Source organism: Condylostylus longicornis, unplaced genomic scaffold (genome assembly GCF_029603195.1).
Source record: "Condylostylus longicornis isolate FDR11 unplaced genomic scaffold, ASM2960319v2 ptg000159l, whole genome shotgun sequence".
In the NCBI taxonomy this organism is placed as follows: domain Eukaryota; kingdom Metazoa; phylum Arthropoda; class Insecta; order Diptera; family Dolichopodidae; genus Condylostylus; species Condylostylus longicornis.
In genome coordinates, this window is record NW_026578127.1 from 107,492 (window position 1) to 125,358 (window position 17,867).

At 31.6% G+C, this 17,867-nt stretch overlaps 1 protein-coding gene across 3 annotated transcripts in view; it reads right to left on the reverse strand.

Annotated features, from left to right (window-relative positions):
* Positions 1–17,867, reverse strand: part of LOC129616022 (Krueppel-like factor 6) — a 245,725-nt gene that overhangs the window by 95,134 nt on the left and 132,724 nt on the right. For all 3 annotated transcript variants that reach the window (XM_055531448.1, XM_055531449.1, XM_055531447.1), the window contains one exon: positions 7,709–8,495. In XM_055531448.1, coding sequence (XP_055387423.1) covers positions 7,709–8,495 — 787 coding nt within the window. The remainder of the gene's footprint in view (positions 1–7,708; positions 8,496–17,867) is intronic.

Below are 17,867 nucleotides of genomic sequence, written 5' to 3' on the forward strand. Positions count from 1 at the left end.
AAAGGACTGAAAACATGAAAATTGGTGATTTGGTTTTACTTAGGGACGAGAAGTTGCCACCAAGCCGATGGTTGATGGGTCGAATAACAGAAATTCATCCTGGTCCCGATGGACTTGTTCGAGTTGTTACGTTAAAAACGAAGGATAATGTGTTGAGGCGTTCGATTGCAAAGATATGTTTACTACCAGTAGATACAATGGAAAATTATGATGAAACCGAAACGCAATCAATCGAGACCGATTAATCGCATTTTTGAGAAACAAAAAAAAAATCGCGTAACGTATCGTTATCTAATCGTACGCAACTGGCACTACACTTAATACGCAATAAAACGAAAAAAAAAAAAAAACGGAAAGAAATCGCGCAACCTAACGTTACCGAGTTGCACCTAACATCGCACTACCTAATAACACCTAACTTGCGCTACTTAACGATAAAAAAAAAAAAAAAAAATTAGAGGCACGTAATACAAACATTTCTAACCTACGCTTAAATTTAACTTAAAATTTAAAATTAGTAACACTTAAATTAATTTGTTAGTTAACTTATTACTAATAGATTTTTTTCTTTATCCTAATTCTTCCCACTTCCTGAATTTCCGGAAAGCGAGATAAAGCGCTATAACTTCTTCCTTCTATCCCTCTGCTCTTCTCGTTACAGGTGAAGACCTAAAAGGAACATGACTTTAGTGATGGGTACAACTTGCATTTGGAACGTTTAATCGAAACTTGAAAACTTACCAATTATCATCACAATATGGCTAATTCGGTATCAATATCACTGTTCACCAGCAACACACCTTTTATGCTCCAGCAACCCGTCAGCACGTCACTGTTTTGCCATCTTTCAACATGGATGCCAAGGCCGGGAGAATGTTCCGTCATGACGTCACAGTTTAATTTTTCTCCTTTCCTAAAAAGAAAACAACAAAGAAAAACCACAAAAGAAACACTACTTGATATGAAGGAAAATTTTGATACTTATCTAAATTTGCTATAATCCAGTGTAATCCACTCAGCGGGTTTTTGTTCTTCACCTAAAATTGAATATATTGGATTTAACATGTAATCTTATTTGCAATAAAATACTTACATGAATTTGCAATGTTTTCCAGCTATGCATCTACCAGTCCAGATAGGATTTTCAAGTGCCGGTCCAGCACTTTTTGGTTGCTCTTCACTCCTCCATCGTTTTTTCCTTCCATTGCTGCATTTCCTTTTTGAGCTCCGGCTCCTATAAATCTCCATTTTTTTGTGTAAAAATTTGATTTTTTGCTTTCTTTAAAAAAACTTGCACTTCACATCACAATATAAATAAAACTGGTGGGTGACAGTTTGCAGCGATCATTTCTGCACAAATATTATATTTCAATGCTGCCAACTGTCACCTATGATCATAGACGAGTTTGTTTAGAGTTATAGTCAGCTATTGATGGAAGTGTAATAGAGTAAGAAAAGAAGTAGAAGGTGAATGAAATGGAGAATGGAAGGGGAAAATAGCATAAAATAGAAAAGAAGAAACGTAGAATTTTACAACAACAATTTGTATTGCGATGTATATAAGAATGATACATTGCATTACGGGTTCGTTGAACTATACCATATGATCTATGTAAAAGAAAAGAAGAAAACGTTAACAACCGAAAAGTGGGACTGGCTAGGAACAACTTCACCGTTTACTCAACCGCTGGTTCCAGAAATTATAAAAGGGACAAAATCATCAAGAAGAAGTACTACTAAATAGAAGATCGCTCACCGCAACGTATCGACTTTCGAGTTATACATTTTGTCAAAATTGAAATAATTTTTTGAATTATATAATTGAAACCGAAAGAAAGTATTGTTAAAACAAAGATCATTTTTTGAATTGTATAATTTCAACTTTGTACATATAACTTTTGCATTGTGAAATAATTTGAAGAAAAGAAAATTTGTATTGATTTGTATTGTGAAGCAATTTGAAAAAGAAAAGAAAATTGAAGAAAAAGAAAATATAACATATATGTACAAACATATTTATTTAGTAAATTTTTTTAAGAAAGGGAAAACATAAATTTTTTTGGATTTGGTGCTTTCTATAATAAACTGAGAATTCTAAAAAACAAAAAACTTATTTTTTATTTAAATATTTTTAAAGTGTTAGCAATTATTCGCGAACACATAGCATACATAACAAAATCTGTATACTTTTTTCACTATACGGTACACGTACGTAGCATTAAATGAGAACCGCGAATACTTTTCTTTCGTTTTCTTTTTCGTCATGCTATTTTTTTCTCGCTTTTTTTTTATCATAAAAATTTGGTAAGAATTTGTGTATTACATATAAAATTTTATACCTTTCTTGACAAAAAAAACTACAAAAAAGGTATAAAATTAGAAAAAATAAACTTAGATCTACGCTCTGGAACCAAAACTATGACTTAAACATTTTTAATTGTTGAAAAATAACGAAAAATATTTTTTCTTAAATTTTAGATGAAATAACAATCTAAAACTGAAACAAAATCTAAAAATTAAATAAAAATCATTTGGGAAGAACTCGAAAATCATTTTAATTATATTATAAAAAATATATTAAAACCATATTTCATTTGGATTTGTGTCGCTATGTAGATTTTATAAGAAGTTATTATAAAACAAACCGAATGCTGAGAAATAATGGTCTGAGCTATAGAATCAAGTGTTTGTTTCTGATCAACGTCGAATTCTGAGTCGATTTAGATTTGTCAGTCCGTCTCTTCGGCTGTCCGTCCGTCCGTCAATCCCAACGATAACTCAAAATCTAATTCAGCTAAGTTCACCAAATTTTCACAAATGATTTATTGCAGCAATTGCCAGAACCCTATTCCATACAACTTCCATACAACTTCAAAATTTATTTGGCTATATCTTAGAAACCATGAAAGTTGTGTTATTGAAATTTCGTATAAGTAAATATATTAGTAGGGCTAATGTGCTTGATAAAAGTCGTTGAAATTACTTGGCTCCTTTTGGTAGCTGCCATACTACTTCAAAAGTTATTTCACTACAACTCAGAAACTATAAAAGCTTTTACATTGAAATTTTATACTAGCGAATATATCATTATGGCCAATATGTTTTATAAAAGTCGTTGAAATTTGTTGGCTCCTTCTGGTAGCTGCAATGCAACTCCAAAAGTTATTTGGCATTATCTCACAAGTTACTGGAATTATAATATAGAAATCGCGTGAAAACAAATGTTAGGACTCTTGACTCGCGTGAAAACAAATGTATTTAAATTTCTTGACTCGTTTCTCTTAAAAAATATTGAAAAGTTATAGTCTGTCCCATTGTAATCTATGGCATAATTATTCGCACATAGGATAACAAACTCATACGGGTATCACAGAGTTGACACGGTCAACTCTATTTTTTCTTGTATTTTTCTACTTTTCAGCTTTTTTAATTCTATTTTTCAGTATTTTGGATGGGAAATTTTTATTTTTCAATTTTTAAGAAAAATATACTGAAAATTGCAAAATATATGAAAATATTCAAGAAGTTACAAAACCCAAATTATAAAATTATGATTTCTAACTTCAACCAATATTCTTTTTAAAAAACTAAAAAAACAGAAATAAATTGACACATAAAATTTCATCAAAATCAGTTCAGCCGAATTTGAGATACACGCGTGCACACACAGACCGACAGACCGACGAACCGACATGCAGACAGACTGACAGACCAACAGACCGAAAGGTTGCTAAAAATTGTTTATTTACACTTCCCTACTATGGAGAAGTGCATTCCCACCGAAAATTCGATATGCAAAATTTGTTGCCATCACATAACCTACCTGTTGTATACACAATACGATTGGTAACAATTCGAACAATGTGGATCAATATATTAATAACGTAAGTTACATTAATAATGTACTGAAAGACAAGTAATTGCATTAATAATGTAATAAAAGACAAGATGGAGTTTCGGAAGTAGATAATATACAGAGAAATAACAACGAACACTAAAATAGATTAAAAATAGGAAGAACTAAACATGAATAACCAAAAAAATTAATTTTTTAATAATCTGATGATTAATCAAATCAGATATGCGCGTTAAAAATAGTTAATAAAACCATAAAGGTTCAGATACACTCGTTTTCCAAAAATAAATTTGAAAACAAGGCGCTCATTAGTTTCACTATGTCCTTCTGTAGAAGATTTTTACCTATCTCTTTCCTTCTAACAGTTGTAGCCCCACAAAGATCTAAAAATGCCATTTGTTGATTATTTATTGTAACAACAATACAAAAAACTAATAAACACTTTTCAAACATTTTTTGGAAAAGTGCTAAAATTTTTGTATTGTTTTTCTCCATCTCCACCCCCTTGCAAATTACCGCTTCACGAAGTTTGTAAAATTTAAATATTTGGTACATAATTTTGAGACACCGCAAGCTTTTTCGAATTTCTATAAACTCAGAAAGCTAACGGTAAATTCCATAATATTAAAAAATATAATTATTTTTCTTAACTCACACAATTAACAAAAATAAAATCGAGTTAACCCCTGTTTAAATTAATTTTTGCTTTCATCCTAAATATATGCAATCCTTAATGAAATAGTTTCGTAAATGAATGAAAATAATTTTAATAGTGAAGTAGATAGACCTAGTTTATTTTAAAAAGCAGTATTTTCACTTGTTGAAGGAAAAAGTGCTACAATACAAACCATTGGTTTGATCCAACTTTATTTAAATTCTGCAAACGCAGAAAAGAAGTGGTGGGCCTCCTCTATCACGGCATTCTATATTTCAACTTCAAAAAAACAAAATTGACGTCAAAATCTAACGTTATCTAAATCTGTTTTTTTTTCAAATATTTGATATACTTTATCTTGTAGACCGCTATCTGTAGGAGTCTGAAATTTTGGCAATTTTTAGACACTAATAAATAGTTTATTTTGTTAAAAGAAAATTTTTTCAACCTCCACCCCCTCTCAAGTAATTGCCTACCGAAATTTCTAAAATTTTAACTTTTGGCACCCTTCATATATATATAAACAAGTAAAAACTTCTCAGTCGGTATAAACCGACCGAATCATACCCTGCACCTTGGCAATCTGAGTTTAAAATTTGTTTTTAAAAAACCTAGCTTTAATTGTTAGTATACAACTCGAACCTCTTAAACCATTTTATAAAAATTGCACGGATATGTCCGATCTATAACTGAACACACAACTGCCAAGTTACGTGAACTTAACTTTATTATTTTTCCAAATATTTAAAATTAGCTTTTGGAGTTGTGTGGCAGCTACCCGAACCAGTGCAGCTATTCTATTAAAAATTTTAAAACATATGCAAAGTTTAATTGGACACATCTTTGCAAAATTTGATGTTAATATCTTTGTTGGTTTTTGATTTATTAAAAAACCTGTTTGAGTTGTATGGCAGCTACCTGAACCCGTTGTCCGAGTACAATAGCAGCCGTCCTTTGCACAAATGAAACAACCTGTGAAAATTTGATGTCGATTGCATTATTCGTTTTTCAGTTATCGTGCGATCGGACAGACGGACAAACTTGACTAAATCAACGCAGAATTTTACGCTGAGCAAGAATATATATAGATATCCATACTGCAGATGACTCCTTCAAGTAGTTACAAACTCCATACCAAAGGTAATATACCCTTCAAAAAGTGCATGTTTACTTACAAATTTGCAGGTTTTGCTTATAAATTGAATAAGCCTGCTACCAAGTAAAAGCCATCACATATTATTAATTCTTAATATTGTTTTAATGTTATTTGAATTTTTCTTTAAACTAAATAAAATCAGCAAGAAAATATAATTTGTGAATGAATGTAAAATAAATGAATATCAAATAAAGTTATATTCAAAGATGAGAATTGAGAGCAGAACAGAGTGATTTTTTGTTATTTTTTAGCATTTTTCCAAAAAAATTTTTGAAAAAAGTGCTTAGTAGTTTCACTATGTCCGTCCGTCTGTCCATGTATCTGTTTACAAAACTTCTACACCACATAACATAATTTTTACCTAACTCCCCCCCTATAAAAGTTATACCCCCCCAAAACCCTAAAGACGCCATTTTCAACTATGTATTTACTGCAGTAGAACCATATGCATTTTGCAAATTTTGTAAACGCAGAAAAGCAGTGGGTTGCTTCTTCTATCACGGGATACTATACTTGAACTTTAAAACAACAAAATGCTCGTTCAAATTTACCGTTATATAAAATTAGTTTTTTTCAAATTTTTATGTTTTTTTTCTAAACCCCAGGTTGTGGGCGTTTGAAATTTTAGTATCTATTAGGCACTAATAAATAGTTCATTTCGTTAGAAGAAAATTTTTTCCATCTCCACCCCCTCTCAAGTTATGGCCTCTTGAAATTTGTAAAATTTGAATTTTTGACGCCTTATATTTGTGGAACCACACGTTTTTCTAAATTTCTATAAACGCAAAAAGCTAACGGTAAATTCCATGACATTAAAAAATATTAATATTTTTCTTAACTCATAGAATTAACTCTTAAAATCGAGCATTATGTTAACCCTTCTTTATATTAATGTCCAATCCTAGAAATAGTTTCGTATATGAATGAAAATAATTTTAATAGTGTAGTATGTAGGTATACGTAGATTGTTTTTGAAAACAGTATTTTCTATCGTTGAAGGGAAAAGTGCTACAATACAAAACATTGGTTTTACCCAACTATATTTTATTGTTGCGTTTGTTCATAAATTTAAATAGTAAAAAAAAATTTTGCAGAACATTCCTGAAAAAATACTATTCAGAAAGAAAAGAAAACATTCTCCCAAAACCTAATAGATCCTATGAATTATTTGTTTGCTAATAGATTATTAGACATTCAAATTGTTTACGGTCGAGGTTACAATTTTAGTTTTCTAATATTTCAAATAAGTAAATATTGGGTGGACCGGCCTTAGTATTAAAGCTCTCAGGAAGCTCTCAGGAATTTTTAGGGAAAAATCGAAGAATGAAGGGGTGGAGGTTAGGGAAAGTCTTGAAGAGTTAAAAATTGGATTGAAAAAATTCTGCCCGACCAATATCCATTATAGCTTCAAAGCTAAGCTGTTGAAACTAGACCAAATTGTGATCAAAAATATTTTTATTAATTACACAAATTATCTATTTGTCTTCCAAACGTCACGCGTCCCAAGTTTGAGAGTAAGGTATAGCAATATTGCAGCAATAATTTTTTGGAAAAATTTTCTGCTTTTCAATTCAATATTTTTTGTTTGAGCAGCTATTGTTAAAACGGTAAATCTGACACCTATCATCAGTATGCTGTTATGTAGGTGTATCAATTATAACCCAGGCACACGATTTTTTATGACATGTCTTTATAAGACAAACTAAGGCTTTCGAGAAACTGCTTACGGATCTTCTTGACAGTTCAGCAAAGTTTCAAGGCTTTCTTCAAGGTTTGCATTATATTTTTTTAAAACCTTGAAAGTACGCAACATATTGCGCTCGAAATTGAAAAATTCTACAAATTGTTTCTTTCACCTAGTAGCAATGTGGAACGTAAGCGTACATTACTAATTTATTGTAAAATTTGTTATATAATCAATTTATTTTTAAAAAATTTAAATTAGATGAAAAAAATAAGTTAAATTTATCTAACAAGTGATAAATAAGACTAATTAAAAATAATATTTCACCCACTTTGAAATATTTTAAAAAATACTTACTGAGTTTAAGTTCTGATGCATGTATTTTTGGATTGTGTTCTGTGTACATTTCTGAGGGTTGCAGCTTTTGTTCTTGTATCTGTATTACTCTTGTGAAAGTAATGCACCCATCGTGGCGAATTTTTTTTTCTGGATAATCTTTACTCTGCACGTTAAACTTTTTCATATTACTTTTCGGTGGTTGACTATTTTGCGAAAATTTCTCCGCGGCTGTAAATAAAACCTGTTTTTGATTTGATTGACCCGCCATATTAGTTGTAATTTTTGCGAGTTTATTTTTTTTTTCTCTACCAATTTCATGTGAATCTGTGGTATTTGCAGAGTTACTTGTTCTCACCGATTCCGGAGAGGAAGGTGGTGTTAAAGTTTGAAGCATTATTTTATTGATTTTTATGTTTTTTGCTTTGTACGTGTAACTATTATCCATGTAGTTTAAAGAATCAAAAAATTCTGCCTTTATAGGGGTTGATATCAAAGTGAATCCCGAGTCATAAGATAATTGTGCGAATTTCAACGTAGAGTCCTTTTTGATTGGCGATGATGTATTAAAGACCTTATCAAAAGTGTTGGTATTTATAAATCCATCACCCTTATTTATCGAAAAGGAATCTGCGCTTTCATAAGAAGTTGTCGAAAGACTGTTTTTATTCTGGTCTGAAATATTAATTTCTTTAAAAAATCGTGCAGACGAAGTGAAAAGATCCCAAGTGTCATATTCGGAATGAAGCTTTTTGTATGATTGAAGTTTAGGCTCATCACGCAAATAACGTTCAAGCTCGTAACACGTCTGAAATAACAAAACAAAATTATTTTAGTAAATAGAACCACAAATTCAGTCATAGTGTTTAAATAACTTTAAATAACTAGTTTTTTAAGAACGGGTGGCAAAATAATAGGCAAAGCTACGTTATACAAAATACGTTATACAAAATAAACCAAATGAAATATAGACAAAATATTGCATGTCACATTATTACAAAAACCTTTCTAACTAAATAAATATTGTAATATTTTAATTCAATAATATTGTAACAATCTAATTAGGTGCTTTAATTGTATTTATTCAACTTACTATTTCACTAAAAATTTTTTATTTAGTTGTATGATTAATAACTGTATTATTTTGACTACACACTTTTTTTCAATTTTAAGGGACCTTACTAAATTCAATTTTAAGTCAAGTCCAACTTCCTTCATCCGAAGAAGAAGCGAAAGCCAATCGATGAGTTATAGTACGTCTATAAAAACTTAGTTGTGCGTGATTGCGTTGAGTTTTTAAGAATAAGATTTTTAAGATTATTGAAATAATCATTTAATCTTAAAACTAATATTAGTAAAACAACATACAAACATAAATAAAGGCAAAGCAAATGGCAAACGTATGCTTGGAAAATTAACAATTTACTTATTGTTTGTCTTATATCTTGTTTTGCTCTGCAGAGCTAACTTTTATCAAGGGCATCAATTTATTATTGGTTAATATGAAATTATATTTATTATGTTATTAGTACAATATCTTATCATATGGCAATACATCATTTACAAAAACATTGTTGTCAGTGTGTTATAACTAAATTGCACACTCATATGATCAGTTTCACTCTGTCCACCAACATATTCATAACATAACAAAACCAGGTCTTGAATATCTGTGTTCACGATGCGTCAGCTGAGAGCGGTCACTTTCTGCATTACCGGTTCGGGAAAATGTCCTTTCACAATCTTAGAATGCGACAGGCAATGACGGCAGATTTCGCACCGGGAGCAGTTAATCGGGAGAAATCTCTAGACCTCGCTCCGAAAGAAGAAAAACGAGCAATGGGAGGCCCCCTCGCTAAAAACGACGGTTGAGATGGTTGATGACTTGGATCTGGCACTCCTTAATCTGATTCAGGCGAGGTGGTACTGGCATCGGCATACTTTGCGGGTAACGGGGCATTTCCCCACCACCGATGTAAAAGGCTAATGGAGCACTGCAACAAAAAAAAGTCGGGTGTGACGCAAACGCACATCCCCCGTTTTCATTACCAGAGCTAAAGAGGAGTTGCTTGAACTCATGTTCGGCTGCCTGAGCCTGTCTTGTACACGAGCATGGGAGAAGAATTCTATGTCAAAGTTTTCGGAAGAAATACTGAGAGGACCTGAGCGCCGGGCTTGCACTGATCTCGGTCGGGAAAAATATCCTCTGTCACGTTGCCGAGGTAATTTCGGACTGTTTTGAGAGGCGCAACAAATTGGGTAGACGCAGTCGGGTCACACTACTAGGTTCCCAAACACGTGGGCGTAAAAGGAACGTAGTCAGCCGACGCATTGGCGATGAAGAGCGCAATCACACCTCGTCTTGTATCGGAGCCCTTCTGTTAAGTCAGACTATATACGATTCGAGGAAAGTTAAGGAACAAAAATAGAAAGGATGCGTTTAGAGCGCTTGAGTACCTTCCGGGGCTTCGACTATCCAAGGAGCTTCTGGGAGATTACGATGCTTTCAATAAAATCATAGGATTCGGCAAGAATCAGCTAAGAATTATTAGCGGTGTTTTAACGGGTCATTGTAGGCTTAGAAGGTGAAGTTGTTTGTAGATTTTGCGGGCAGAACGAGGAGGTCACGGTACAACTTCTGGGAAAATGCGGACCATCAACCGCAGGAGAGGGGAAATCCTGGGAAACTAAGTGATCAAGCGAGTTGACCAACGATCGATTCGCGTAAAAGTGGGTGGGAGAGCCTGCGCATTTAAGCTCTGCAAATTTAAGGCACAAAATTTAAAATAATTTCGACAGCAGAATGAAGTTTTAAATAGCATTCAGAAGGGCAAAATGGTATGATCGCGTACGAAACTGATAAGGAATATTTGGCGAGAGAAACCGATTGGATTCTTAAAACCAAAAGGAACTCAAAGAAGAGAAAAACCACTTGAAATTTCCAGCAAGCAAAAATGCTCAACTTAAAAAATATAAGCTGGTAATAGTTAGTAATGTAATTAATTACATGCAGCTATTATAGATCCTGTAAGAGCAAAGTATTAACGTGAAGGTAAACATGATGAACAACGATCAACTAAAAATAAATGTTGAAAATTAATATAGACAGCTAACTAAAGATTTTAAGAAAGTCAAACTGTGGTGGCATACCTATGAAAATAAATTGACGAGGCCAATTGAACTAATGCTCAGAAACCTACATCCATCATGTGAGCGACGGGATATTAAGGGTGAACTTATCCAGAGGGAATTGAAAATAAAATAATATAAGAAATAAATAAAAGTAAAAATTAAAGAAAATTACGTAAATACTATTAGAAAGTTTTTCATGTTTTCCTTCGATTCATTGAAGATATAAATAAAATATATAAAATAAAATATCTTCAGCACTTGAGACTAAAAGTTCGGCCTTTTAGAAGTAATGCGTCTACCCGCAATGCAAGAGATTCCAGAGGTTTGGACATACACAAAGATTTTGCAAAAGAGTAGCTTAATGTGTATATTCATATGATGACAGATTGCCATAAGAAACACAATTTTCAGCCTCAGTGTGCAAACTGCAATAGGTACACCCAGCTAGTTACCGAGTTAATGAATTACAAAAGAGTAGAATGAAAAGAAATTGACCTAAACGGGCCCTGGGTAATCATGAAGGGATCCCAAGAACGATAGATATAAAACCAAATAGACAGAATAACAAATATGTCAGTTTATCTCTAATCGTGCACTGTATTGGTCATAAAAGATAATTGAAATTTGATTTTGTCTTATTTGAATTTTTACAACAAGTCGTTCTTTGTTATTTTGATTTGTTTTATTATTATTATTTTTTTTTTTCTTTCTTTTACTTTTGCTTTCTTTTGTTTCATATTATATTTTGTAAATAATTGGTAAAATAACTCGAAAAAGAGCTCTAAATAATACTACTGATGCTAATGCATCAGGTAATTCAATGATGTCTAAAAGCAAAAATGACAATAACAAAAAACGAAAGCCGAATGATGTTGATAATAATTATTATTCAATTCTACAATCCAGATTTTCTGATAATCAAGATAATGATGATATTATTAATGATGATATGCAAAGTGGTGAAACTGTAAACGCATCAGCACAGCTTAGCAACAATTTGATGAACAAAAACGATATACCTCCTATTACAATAATAAATAAGAAATGAGATTTTGTGCACAAATTAATGAAAGAAAATAAGTTTGAAGATTATTATGTTAAATCAATTTCTATTGGAACAAAATTATATTGCAAATCAAAATAATTTTGAGAGTATTGGTTACATATCAAAATATTTCTGTTGTCCTAGATGAATTAAAATGTGAATTTTTTTCTTATAATTTTTAATATGAAAAGTCTTTTAAAGGGATATTAAAGCCATACTTTCTGGTATTTATGAGATTGAAATAAATGAACTTAAAATTTGTTTGTTGAAATGGGATTAAAATGTGTTGATATTAAATCTGTAAACAAAGCCACTCGCTATAACTCTAATTTATAATTATATATTGTATATTTTGAAAAAAACTCAATCAAAATTAGTGATTTGAAAAATAAATATTGTTTTATAAACAATACTAAAGTTCGTCGGAAACATAAAATTAATAAAAACAAAAAACCCACGCAATATTATAAGTGCCAAATGTTTGGGCATGGTTCTAGCCACTGCAAGGTCAAAATTCGATGCTCCTACGGTGCTGAAAATCACGACACATCCGAATGAAAAACAAAGAAAACCTAAAATGTGTTAATTGCAAAGATAGTCATCGTTCTTCAGATCCCTCTTACCCTCACAGAGCTGCTTATATTCGTTTAATTAATGAAAATAAAAATCAAACAAGACCTAAAATAGTTTCCCAAAAAACAAATCAATTTACGAAAGATTATCATCATAATTTTCCGCAATTGATTAACGACAATATAACTAACAATACTAATGTTCAAAACTCAGCCTGGAACAATTTCAGACTCGGTGGTGCTGTTTTAAACCCAAGTAATATCATAAATAACAGCAGCAACAACAAAAACAATATTGTGAGTAATAATGGTAGTATTAATAATAATAATACTACCAGTGACAACAATTGCGATACTTTTAACAAAGGTCACGTAAGAAATTTAACTATGACAAATAAATTATTTTCACTTCATGAAATCAACGGCTTCACATTTGACATTCTTACGAAAATATCAAATTGTCACAGCAGAATGGAACAATTTCAGGCCATAACTGAGCTTACTTTTAAATATATGTATAACAATGTGTAATACTGGTGTTATTAATATCATAACATGGAACGCACGTTCTATTAAAAAAAACAGACAGAATTTTTTGATTTCTTATTAAATAATAACGTTGATGTATGTCTCCATAGTGAAACTTGGCTTAAGCCAGATGTTACATTATCTCATTCAAATTACTGCATATATAGAAATGATAGAGAATTAGCAAGAGGTGGCGGAGTGGCTATTGTTATAAAAAAAAAATTTAAAACATAAATTCGTTAATAGTATTAAAACTAAACTAATTGAAAACGTTGGAATCGAACTCATTTTGAATGAACAGTCTAGTGTATACATATTTTCGGTCTACTTTCCTGGGAAACAAGTAACCAACCCTAATGGTAGCTCCATACACTTCACGAAAACAGAACTAAAATCTGTTTTTAAATCCGATATTTTGAAATTTGCTAACATGTCTAAACAATATATTGTTGGAGGCGACTTAAATGCAAGAAATAGAAATTGGGGCTGCTTACAGGCAAATACCTGGGGCAACATTTTGAACGAGCTGGTCACAATCAATTAATTTGCAATTCTGTACCCTCCAGACTCAACTTACATACCATTTAATGATAATTCAAACCCTTCTGTTCTTGACTTATTTTTAACTAACTCGTGCCAAATGTTTACTCAACCAATTGTCATAAACGATTTACTATCAGATCACTTACCTGTATTAATTAAGTTACAAAGAAATATATCATTAGTTGCACCCACTTTTCTGGATTACAAAAATGCAAATTGGAGTGTATTCAAAAAGACTTTAAATCAAAATTTCAAAAATAAATTAAGTTGCGACTTTGGTAACAATTTTTACGAAATAGACAATTTGATCTGTAATTTAAACGCCGATATCCATGAAGCTATTGAACATAGCGTTCCAAGAAAACCATTAAAACTATTTGTAAGCAAACTACCAAAAAACATACTTCATTTAATAAGTTTGAGAAATTGTGCTAGGCGTAAGTGGATGAGGACACGTCAAATTATTTATAAAGCTCAAATTAAACATTTTTCATATCTCATACAAAATAACTTAGAATATTTATGTAATCATAAATGGAATGATGGCTCTCAAAACTAAAAAAAAGTTCAAAAACATTTTGGAAAACTGCTAAAATTATAAAAAGTAAAAATAGAGGCTTGCCAGCTTTAAAGGAAAGTGGTAAAAAATACCTAACTGATGATGAAAAGTCTAACCTTTTAGCTCAACATTTTCGAGAAATCAACTTCAATCAAATAGTGTCGACGAATATGTTAAAGCTTTGGTACAAAACCCCATTAACAATGTTGAAAACTCGAACGTAGTTATAAGCAACAGTATAAAAATTAAATATGATGGGGTATTAAATGAAATAAATAGGCTAAAAACCAACAAAGCTCCTGGATGTGACCAAATTCCTAACATTTGTATCAAAAATTTGCCCAAAAATGTCATTATATACCTTTGTTATATATTCAATTGTTGTCTCAGTTTGAGTTATTTTCCAAACACATGGAAGCAAGCCAAAGTCATCGCTATACCTAAACCAGGTAAGGCTTCGGATACTTGCGAGAGTTATCGTCCTATTAGTCTACTCTGCACCTTATCGAAAGTTTTTGAGAGGATACTGCAAAACAGATTAATGACGTTCCTGAATAATAATAACATCCTGCCTGGGGAGCAATTTGGATTTTGTCATCGCCACAGTACAAGCCACGCATTGCTGAGAATCAGAGATTTTATTAAAGATAATCAAAAAAATAGCAAATCCGCTGGTTTGGTGATTTTGGATATAAGTTCCGCTTTTGACAGGGTGGGGCATGACGGTCTGGTACACAAATTAGTTAACTACTGTCTTGATCTTTCCTTGGTTAAAATAATGCAGAGCTTCTTATCAAGCAGACAGTTTCATGTTGTAATCCGTAATCATAAATCGCAAAATTTTGAAACTATTTCTGGCGTCCCTCAGGGCTCGGCGCTCGGCCCCATTTTGTACAGCATTTGACATTCCAAAATTTGATTCTGTTTACCTGACGATATTTGCTGACGATACAAGTATATATTGCGCTGGCACATATGGTGACATTATTGTTAAAAATTTGCAAAAGGCACTAAATTCTTTGAATCAATACTCCAAAACATGGGGAATATCCATTAATGGTAACAAATCAAAATCTATTTTTTTCACAAAAAAGAGAAAAAGCATATATTTACCAACAAGCTCTTTAATCATCGAATCGAACCAGGTGGTCTGGCACATTGAAGTCAAATACCTAGGCGTTGTATTCGACAATAAACTAACCTTCAAGATGCACGTTTCGAACACCATAGATAAAATAAATAAAGCAATAGTTTTACTTTATCGTTTTATAAATCGAAAATCTGCTTCGTCTTTAGAAAATAAAATGATAATTTACAAAGTGGTATTTGCGCCAATACTTCTATACGATGCCCCAATATTAAATGATTGGGCCAAATATTTAATAAATAAGCTAAAAGTTTCTCAAAACAAAATATTAAAAATGATTTCTAACTTTCCATTTTATTGTTCTGCATACAAACTACACGAGAAATGCAACGTAGAACTGATTATTAGCCGAGTAACGAGATTATCTTCAGATTTTTGTGAAAATTGCCAGTATTCAGAAAATCAATTGATTAGAAATCTCACAGATATAACATAAAACAAATATAATTTAATATAAATAAAACTTACTCTCTTCATTAGTAATTTTCATTTATGTTTAGTTTTAGCTTTAGCACAATTGGTAAGTTAATTTGTTTTTACTAATTTAATTAAGTTTTATAAAAATTCCTAAAAGATTTTTCAAAAGAGGTTTTTGCTCTTCGCTTTCCTCAAAATAATATAAGTAAATATAAAAAAAAAATAGTACAAAAATTTTATTTTACAGTTGAAAAGATTAAAATTTAAATCTGAACTCTGTATTAGTTAGTATTAAGCATAATATTCTAAACGAAACTATTGGTGGAGAATAAATAAATAAATAAATAAATAAAAAAACAAATATGTTCGACAATATTTTTTGACTTGGCCTAGACGTTCGATAAGGTTTTGCCTAGCGGTTTATTATTTAAACTTAGAAAATTGATACCTTTGCAATTTGTGAAGTTACTTGAGTCGTATTTATCTGACAAGCTTTTTCGAATCAAACAAGCCGAGAAGCACTTTACGCTTAGGGATATTAGGGATGGTGTGCCTCAAGGTAGTATTCCGGGTCCTATGTTATACGTGCTTTATACAAGCGATTTGCCAGATTTAGATGGTGTAGCTTTGAATACACTTGCCGACGATGTAGCAATACTGGCACCAAGTAACAATATATGCAAATGGACAAATAAATCGAATCGTGCAGACGAAGTGAAAAGATCTATAAATATAGACAAAATATTGCATGTTACATTATTACAAAAACCTTTCTAACTAAATAAATATTGTACTAAAATTGAATAATATTGTAATAATCTAATTAGGTGCTTTAATTGTATTTATTCAACTTACTATTTCACTAAAAATTTTTATTTAGTTGTATGATTAATAACTGTATTATTTTGACTCCACACTTTTTTTCAATTTTAAGGGACCTTACTAAATTCAATTTTAAGTCAAGTCCAACTTCCTTCATCCAAAGAAGAAGCGAAAGCCAATCGATGAGTTATAATACGTCTATAAAAATTTAGCTGTGTGTGCTTGCATTGGGTTTTTAAGGTTAAGATTTTTAAGATTAGTGAAATAATCATATAATCTTAAAACTAAGATTAATAAAACAACATAACAAGTAAAAACGTTTCAGTCGGTATAAACCGATTGAATTATACCCTGCACCTTTCGTTATTGTGTAGCAATTACTCGAACCTGTGAAATCATTCTATAGAAACTTCACGGATATGTCTGACCTATAATTGGACACCCGACTGCCAAGTTTCATGAATCTGACTTTATTATTTTTCCAAATATTTAAAGTTAGCTTTTTGAGTTGCATGGCAAGTACCTGAACCTGTCAAGCAATTCCACTAAAACTTCACAAATATATCTGATCTATAATCGAACACACAACTGCCAAGTTTCATGAATCTGACTTTATTATTTTTCCAAATATTTAAAATAAGCTTTTAGACTTGTATGGGAGCTACTCGAACGTGTCAAGCAATTCCACCAAAACTTCAGAAATACAACTGACCTATAACTCGACAAATAACTGCCAAGTTTCATGAATCTGACTTTATTATTTTTCCAAATATTTTAAGTTAGCTTTTGGAGTTGTATGGCAGGTACCCGAACCTGTCAAGCAATTTCTCTAAAGCTTCAGAAATATATTTGACTTAGAATTGGACACATGACTGCCAAGTTTCATGAATTTCACTTTATTATTTTGCCGAATATTAAAAATTTGCTGTTGGAGTTGTATGGCAGCCACCCGAACCTGTCAAGCAATTCCTCTAAAACTTCAGAAATATATCTAATTTATAATCGGACACACAACTGCCAAGTTTCATAAATCTGACTTTATTATTTTTCCAAATATTAAGAATAAGCTTTTAGACTTGTATGGGAGCTACTCGAACCTGTCAAGCAATCCCACCAAAACTTTAGAAATATGTCTGACCTATAATTGGACACAAGACTGCCAAAGCTCATGAATCTGACTTTATTATTTTTCCAAATATTTAAAATAAGCTTTTAGACTTGTATGGGAGCTACTCGAACCTGTCAAGCAATTCGACCAAAACTTCAGAAATATATCTGGCCTATAATTGGACACATGACTACCAAGTTTCATGAATCTGACTTTATTATTTTTCCGAATATAAAAAATTTACTGTTGGAGTTGTATGGCAGCCACCCGAACCGGTGCAGCTATCCCATTATAATTTTTAGAGCAT